At 36.7% G+C, this 8,354-nt stretch overlaps 1 protein-coding gene across 1 annotated transcript; it reads right to left on the reverse strand.

The window, feature by feature from the left end:
- Positions 1-216: 216 nt before the first annotated feature.
- LOC140855638 (E3 ubiquitin-protein ligase APD1-like) lies at positions 217-3,394 on the reverse strand. Its single transcript, XM_073251850.1, has 8 exons — positions 3,238-3,394; positions 2,913-3,139; positions 2,695-2,797; positions 2,505-2,576; positions 1,152-1,378; positions 985-1,054; positions 597-888; positions 217-503 (listed from the first exon to the last, which is right to left on the reverse strand). Exons 1-8 carry the CDS (start codon positions 3,335-3,337, stop codon positions 380-382), a joined length of 1,215 nt encoding a protein of 404 aa, XP_073107951.1. The 5' UTR covers positions 3,338-3,394; the 3' UTR covers positions 217-379.
- Positions 3,395-8,354: the final 4,960 nt, after the last annotated feature.

Below are 8,354 nucleotides of genomic sequence, written 5' to 3' on the forward strand. Positions count from 1 at the left end.
TCCAAGATAAGTAAGAGAACCAAACCATTAGGCTGAGCCCAGCCTGGATGTCTGATGACTGGATTAATCATCAAAAAGCCATATGTATACGTGATATGGTTGGTATTTATTTTTGAGATGCAATATAAAGTATAAATTAGTAGCCTTTCTCCTCAAAATAAATCTTGTTCTACTTTCTACTAGTGATGAATATCCGAAATGCAAATAACTCTGTCATCTTCGAAGTGGAGATCCTTTTTCTTTTACTGCAGAAGAAAGGAAAATTTAGTTGGAAAAATTATCCAGGCCTAATATTTGGGAAACACCTCCAAGAGTCAAACATCGAATCTCCCCAAAATAAATGAGGGGCTATTCCATCAGGATATTGTTCAGTTCACAATTAAGAGTTTTCTCCACCTTCGCTCATTGCACCTTGTGGATCATCCCTGGAACTAAACAATCTTCTTAATTTATGAATGAGCCTTCTACAGATTGGACATACCTTGTTTTCCTCCTCCATTATCCTGTAGAACCAACAAAAAATGATGACAAATGGGTAATATAACAGAAGAGAAAAAGATTAAAAATACTAACTACATACTCATATGATCTCTTACCTTTTTGCACATGTATAACAAGTAGCACTATGTCCACAAGGAGTGAAGAAACAATTGCGCCTTTCGTCATAACAAATCACACATATCTTCCCATCATAAAAATCTTCTGAAGAGGAAGATGAACTTGATTCAGGCTCCTCTTCATTTGTTCCATATTTACAAGGCATCTCCTTTCTTGGTAGTATTGGATCGGTCTCTGTCGCCGCTGTTTGAATTTGCACTTGTAATGTTTGCTCAGAATCACAAGCTCCAAGATATTTCAAAACCATATACGCAATAAATATGACAAACCCTGCAAGGTCATGAGAAATAACAGATCAAAGAAAGTGGTAAATTCATTGATACTTTAAGACAGAACAATGACTGGGACTTTGGAGATTGGAGATACCTGTGACCACTAAATATGAGACCAGCCGTGCTCCAAAAGATAGTTCAACTTGCCAAACGGTGATGGGCACCTAAAAACAACCACTACATTAGAGTTCCTTCCTTCTGATGGAGCTGTTGATAAAATCTTATTATTTGGTGTTAATGGTGAGATGGTATAAATCTTACATCACTATTTGGTGTTGTTAACACATAATAGCAAGTGCTTGGAAGGTGGAGCTCAAGCTTGCACAAACCATCGGTCGTTGAACAAATGTTGTTTGCTCGACTGATATCGTATATCTTCGATGTAACATTGACCTTCAAGATCATCACCATTGTTCGAGGAGTTAAATTCACGACACCGAAATAATAAGTATCATCTTCAGCAACAGTGTACTCTGCTTTTCTATTGCCTGATCACTCAGAAAAAGGAAGCTTGTTACTAGTAAGTAGTAACTAGTCTCATACAGGACACCAATTAAATGTATATCAACACTTCATTGGAAGCATTGATAAATGCAAGGTGGCCGGGTTCATCACTGGATCAATAAAATGTATAAAACCAGGTGTTCTCATTAATGCTTACCCTGAAAAGGGTTTGGTTTGCTTACATTGGCAGGTACACTATGGACCGATGGTGAATTGCTGATGTCTACCATCATGACAAATTTATAGAAGTTACTACAGTGGGTTATTTTTATTTTTCCCTTTTTCTTTTCATGAGAAAAAGTATAATCTAGGGGCACAGCCAGCCATTTGAGATAAATGAAGGAAACATTACTCAAGCTAAATATTCAGGAAACTCCTTAATTATATCTTTAAGTCCTAAATATCTTATAATTCTTGCATAGAATCTCCTGGCAAACTTCCAAGTTTCGATACACACTCTTCTATATTAGTTGAATTGCAATGTAACCAACTACCAGATGATCAGGAATTTTACATGAATTTGTTGAAAATGTTAAGATCTGAGGGAATTATATAGAGGTTTTAATTTTCCTATGATGGCTTTTGCAGTGGTGCTATATAAAAATCCTAAACTTCAAAAGAACCAGCATTAGTTAGTTCAAACAATACAGATTGTTAATTGGAAAGAAGGAAGAGGAGGCGGAAAAGAAGAAGGAAGGGGAGAGGGTAGGAGGAGAAAGAGGAGAAGAAAGAAAGTAGATAGATAGGTGGATAGAGAGATAAATACAAGATCGGCAGATGTAATCTCATGATCTCATTGATATTGTCAACATTTTAAGGAGCTCTTCTTCACAGTATTTTCCTAAAATAGATCATCATAAAACATTTTCATGAAAAATGCGGAGAATTGTTTTTCATAAAATATATTTTTTCAGTTTTACGACCCGCCAATTTTGGCAAAACAAATTTTACAAGAACAACCAAACAGCTTTGTACTCAGAAAGGTCGACATAGTGCGTGGTAGAAAGCAATGCAACAAAAAAATAAAATAAAATAACCCAGTCCCCAGTCGAACGTCCAGTAAAGGAAGCAATAATGCAAGGCCCATTGGGTTTAGAGGAACCCACTCACCGTCACCAGTATCGCCTGGATGAAAGTGGGAACCTGGGTAGTATCTCTGCAACCCCTTCAAGTTCTGTTCTCCTATAAATAAACACCAAGCACAACAAGGAGTATAACATTTTGCTTTAGGCAAAAATTAAGAACAGGAAGCACTCATACCATGACGCAAGTAACCTGCCTAAATAGTATATGTACTTACCCTTGATCAGAACCACGAGCATGTCTTCATAGCTCTCACCACCATGGTTCACCTCCCAATCCATCCAAATCCTAGACCCTTTGTTCAACCACAAGGAGAATCCCTACAAACCATAATAAACTCCTACTTGTTAACACCAACACTTATCACACTCAGTAACGAAAGGCAAAAAAAAAAAAAAAAAAAAAAAATGAAGATGAAAACGGAGATCTTATTACCTGGCGATCATAGGAGTCGATGAACAGATGTTTTGAGAGAGTCCAGTTGGTTTCCAAGCTAAGCTTGGGTCTATCCTTGAACCCATAAAGCAGTATCCCTTGGTTAGCTTTATCCTTCACCTGAACTTGCTCTACGAAGAGAGAGCTGGTCTTCATCATTCGAGAAGAGTTTGGACCCAGAACAAGCCGGTGTTTGCCGTAACAACCATAGCGGAGACCCACGGCCGCTGTACTTCAAAGTTTAAATAAGAAAAGAAGGGTAACAATGAGAAAGGAAATGTGTTTGAGAGTGATCGAATAAAGAAGAGAGGGTAGAGTTACGTGCCCCAGATCCAAACAAGAAGAGGGAGAAGGGCTCGAGCACACTTGCGCTGGCCTCGGTGAGGAGGTACGTGGTGGTAGTGATAAGGGAGATGAGACGGCATCGGAATGGTGGAGGAGAGAATGGAGAGCTGAAGAGCCGTGAGAACCGAGAAGAGATGCAGAGGAACTCGAGCCACCAGACTTTCAAATGGAAGTGATGTGAGAGTGTTCGTTAGGGACCAGTAGGCAAGGTTCCAACTACCATTCTCGAGTGTTGCAATACTAGCGATAGGGAATGTAAGGTATCCCCTTGTTTGTACGCTTGGGACCGTTGCTTTATATCACGGTTGGCAATTGGATCGTGTTGGATCAAACTGGATCAAACATTAATCAATCTAAGTCTGACCTATTAATCAAATGGATCAAAAATTTAAATTTGGATCCCATATATTTATTAAATAAATATTTTTATCTGATCCACATGATTTACATATTAAATAGATCAAATCAGATTAAACAGATTAAATAGATTAAGTAGATTGAATTAGATAGATCAAAAATAGATTAAATCAATTTTAAACGGATTAAATAGATTTTAAATAGATTAATGAGTGGAATTATAATCCGATTCAATTATTCAATAGATCAAAATAAGTTCAATGGATCAAAAGTCTAAATCTAAATCCAACCTAATCAATAAACATGCCGAGATGGATTAATTCATTTATGATCCAAACCAATTTATATCAAATCTAAATCTGTTTAAAGTGAATCATTCGTGCTATCTTACGGTACGGTATGTTGGTGTTGGCTATGAGGGTATCAGATGGGCCACCAGGCCATGTTGAGGCTAGATTTGTTTTGGATCTTGGGTTTGTCAAAAAGAAGTCAGAGCCCACGCCTATTTTGGCCAGCTTGGTTTTGCAAGCGAACCCAAGAGACTAATTTGTTGGGAATCGCCTCGTCTCTTTCACTAAACCAAATGACTTGCTGCATTTCTTATACGCAAAGGACTAACTGCACGTAACAATAACCTAACAAATATAGTGAAAAGAATTATGCACGGTTAATTATTTTACTTGTTGAAACCTAGCTATAGTTTGGAGCTTAGGAGTATTAGGACCTCATAGAAACAAGATGGGAGCCAAAATGCAACGAGCCTCTTTCACAAACTTTCACATAACTGTGTGCCACTGGGATTAAATATAAAGTGCTAATTTTGTCGATACTAAAGATAAAGGCAATCAAAAAAAAAAAAAAAAATACAAGCGGTGTTTAGTTCTCATCTGGTTGGGATAACTCTGGGAACGAAAAAAATTTTGTCCACAAAATGAAGTAATAGAAGTGAATATTGGTCCTTAGTCCAGAAATAAAGTTTTAGAACTTCCCTACAAAAATTTATTATAGGAATAATAGGTTCAATTGGAAGAAACACTCTAATGGTTTTAGTAAGATTCATTACATCCCAAGAGTGCTGAAGAGTAGGCAAGCTCATGACAGACTCATCTCAAACGAGGATTATGATGTATTTCACTAAAGACACTGAGGTTCCTGAGATAACCGGGGTATTGTTAAGTGGAATAAATCCATGCATGGCTTTTAGAAAAGAAGAAAAAGGAAGAAGAGAAAGGGAGAGAGATTTTGAGGAGAAGTTGCAAGATGGAAAGAGAGATCTTTACTGGATCAGATTTCTAAAGACTTTGCTTAGCCTCGTATTTCTGTAAGCAATATCAACAAAAAATACACAAGGAAGATGCTTCAATAGACATAGAATATGAAAAGAACAACATAAACATGAAAGTTTCAAGATTGGAGAGGTAGAATAATTGATTTAATAAGTTGTATTGGTTTTAGGATATATTTGGTTGGAAGAGTTGGACTCTAGAATGAGAATAAGGATAAATACGTAGCTCTCATTTTAGCCATTTGGTTGAGGAGAGTCTCATTTTTATTCCAACCCTAAGAGGAAATGGAAATGTCTCAATCCCTAAAAATCTAATTCATACTTTTCTCTAGTATTTAAATCTTATTCTAATTCTAATCTCGATTCTGATTATGAATCAAATGTGTTGGAGGATATGGCCATTACAATTTCTATTCTAATTCTAATTCTGATTCTGATTTTAGTAATAAATCAAACATGCTGTTGCACTTTATGTATATGTGGTAATTCCATTGGGTGGGGGGTGTTGGTTGGTGATATATATTTTCACATGTCAAGGTCCAAAATGCTAATGATGACTCCTTTTTTTATCAAACTAAGATGGTTTTGTATAAATATTGACTGCTGTTCCACTCTCCTATTGAGTTTGGCATCAACATCCTATGCTGCGAAGCTACTAGCTGAATCTGATGAAATTTTGAATTCATCACTTTGGATCAATCAAATCCACCAGGTAATAAAAAATATAGAAATAGATGCAAAGTTCAACATTTTTTTTTCTTTTTCTTTTTTTTTTTTTATGATGAAAGAGAGGTTGAGCAAGAGCCATCTAGCTCTTACTAAAGTGAATTGTAGCTATTTACAATGAGATATTTACAAAACAGAGACAGCAAGATATAAGAAAAAAATAAAATAAAAATTCAGCATAAAAAAATTGACTCAATGGTTTAAAATGATTAACTAAAATGAGAGATCGTGGCAGGTTACACAGCATATTGCATGCTTTGCAGCAGCGCTTAGAAAGTTTATCTCCTAGGTGTTATATGGTATTCGCGCTAAAATTGATCATTGTTCCTATACAATTCGAATTATTTATGGAGTATTAGGCATCAAAATTTGGATATTTGTAAACGAGTTTGGATATTTGTAAACGAGAAATAATAGACCTTCATTTGTCTTGCCATTCCGTTCAGTGATAGAACAAAAAATTACAAACTGTTTCATTCTTTTTCTGTTAAATCAAACAAAAATGAATAATTCTAATTCTATAAGGTTGAATAAAAATTTGATTGACAATTTAGTATAATTGCTATGCTTAGTGTGTGACTCGTTAGTTTTTCTTTTAGAGTTTAGGATTGAGATTCAAGAAGAAGAAGAAGAAGAAGAAGAAGAAGAAGACTATCATGCATTCTATCAAATTCTATTATAAGCAACAATGCATCGTATGCTTATGGATTGTGTTATCTAACCTGACATTGATAGCTATGTACCCATTACAGCCTTTACCGCAACAAGCAAGCCCTAGAATATAACGGTGACTTATCACCAAAAATTTTGATTGAACCATAATGATAATTAAGGATCACTATTAATTATTCAACTCTCCAGAGGTCAAGAAGCTACAAATTCTGGTGGTAGTTTTGTTTATGCACATAAGTTCACATATCACCTGCAAGTTCCTTTGCTTCTCAATTCACCCCCCACCGTGCCCAAAAAAAAAAAAAAAAAATCATCTCTCCAAAATTAGACGTCATGCACGCATGGCATGAGAAAGTGATGGAGGATTACTCCACGACATCTTGAATTGTCTGGAAGTGCAATATAATCCATGAACCATAATACGCAACCCACCAACTAGGTTTGATATTATCAATTATTACGAATAAATCATTCCTATTAAGGATCACATCTGTAATTAGTGCAAGAGTTCTGAATCATTTCTTCCAACTTCCAACCAGATGTCTGTTCCTCCTTTTAAACAAATTCAAGCATAACCCTCACCTGCGACCTCCTTGGATCTTTGCTTCACATGTCATACTATGTTTGACAGTTCTCCAACAATTTGTCCTCAATAAGAAGATCTCTTGTACTTCCAACAAGATCTATCACATCCTTCCCGTTTTACCATGCACCCACCCCGTGTTGTCTTCTATACGATGCTCATCTTGCATAATCCCATTTTAATACTCAATCCATTAACCCAAATCTAATTTATTAAATGGGTCAGCAATCCAAATCCGAATATGAACATTTTATTCAACAAGTAATCCATCCCGACTTACAACTAGTTGAATCAAGTTGAGAAAGTTAAATGAGTTAAGTATTGCTACCCTATCCTCTAAGGCAAGTCGATCGTCTCGACTTGCCCAAGCTAAGAAGAGTACTCATGGTACCACGTTAACATAAATTGCAGCATTTGGTTTAAGTGCACTCAAAAGAATCCAAGATGGCACGGGCCCAAATCCACCGGACTATTTTAGGTCCTTTTCGTGTATCAAAGCATTTGGTGTGCGACGGGTGCTTTGCATCGCAAGACTACCTCCGGACCGATGAAGTGGAGGAAGTTATCAGCCTCTGGATTTTGGAACATCAATATCCATCTACGTGGCCATTTTAGGAACGTGAAACATACACTTCTTTCCCCGTGGAAACGATGTGTTCGAGGGTGCATGAAAACTTTTGATCGAAGAGAATGGTAAAGAGCGTAGATCTGCTCTCCTTAAAATCATGTCTAATAGTTGGATTCATCAAATCAAACGATGATATATGCCTAACAAAATCAACGATGATATATGTCTAACAAAATCAAGGATCAATTGAATCTCTGAATTATCAGTAATCATGCACAATCATAGCACACTTAAAAATATCCTTATTGCTCTGAGTCACTGGATAAGGAAAAAACTTAATTACTCATCCGTTAATCTCGTGATCCTATTATCGCCTCTATAAATATTGGACACAACACAAGAGATCTAGGTACAACAAAAGAAACTTCCAACATTATACTCTCAAACTTCTCTTTTTCATTCCTCTCAATTTTTTTTAAAATTTTATATAATTTAAACATCAAAAAATCTTCATCCGACATGCATCAATGGTCCCTGATCATTTTCTATGATTGCAGATCAGCCTTACGCCATATTATACTTCATCAACTTTTTCATACGGAGCAACTCTCATCTGTCCATCCATACACCTGTACTTTAGGCGGTTCACCGGAAGAAGTTAACATTAGAGCTGTTGTTTTTCACCGCAGAATTAGGTTAGCCTTAATAGCATAGTATACGTGGGTAGGTTTCGATCTAATCCATTCAATCCGTATGCGGACTGCGTGGCACGAAAAAATCATGGACGGATGGATCGCACCGTATGTGTGGTCCGAAAGCCAAGGTAGTCCATCAAGATAGGATAGGGTGGCATCCACGCGTCGCCTGCCGACGACTCTGACGCTCCGAGCTAGCATTTCGACGCAC

Source organism: Elaeis guineensis, chromosome 2, assembly GCF_000442705.2.
Source record: "Elaeis guineensis isolate ETL-2024a chromosome 2, EG11, whole genome shotgun sequence".
Lineage (NCBI taxonomy): Eukaryota > Viridiplantae > Streptophyta > Magnoliopsida > Arecales > Arecaceae > Elaeis > Elaeis guineensis.

Bases quoted from the DNA above. Each gene is read 5' to 3' on its own strand.
- LOC140855638 (XM_073251850.1), bottom strand. From the start codon at position 3,337: ATGCCGTCTCATCTCCCTTATCACTACCACCACGTACCTCCTCACCGA. The intron at 1,055-1,151 runs GTAAGATTTATA...GGTTGTTTTTAG, and splicing joins TAACAACACCAAATAGTGAT to GTGCCCATCACCGTTTGGCA. The intron at 504-596 runs GTAAGAGATCAT...TTGGTTCTACAG, and splicing joins TGTTATACATGTGCAAAAAG to GATAATGGAGGAGGAAAACA.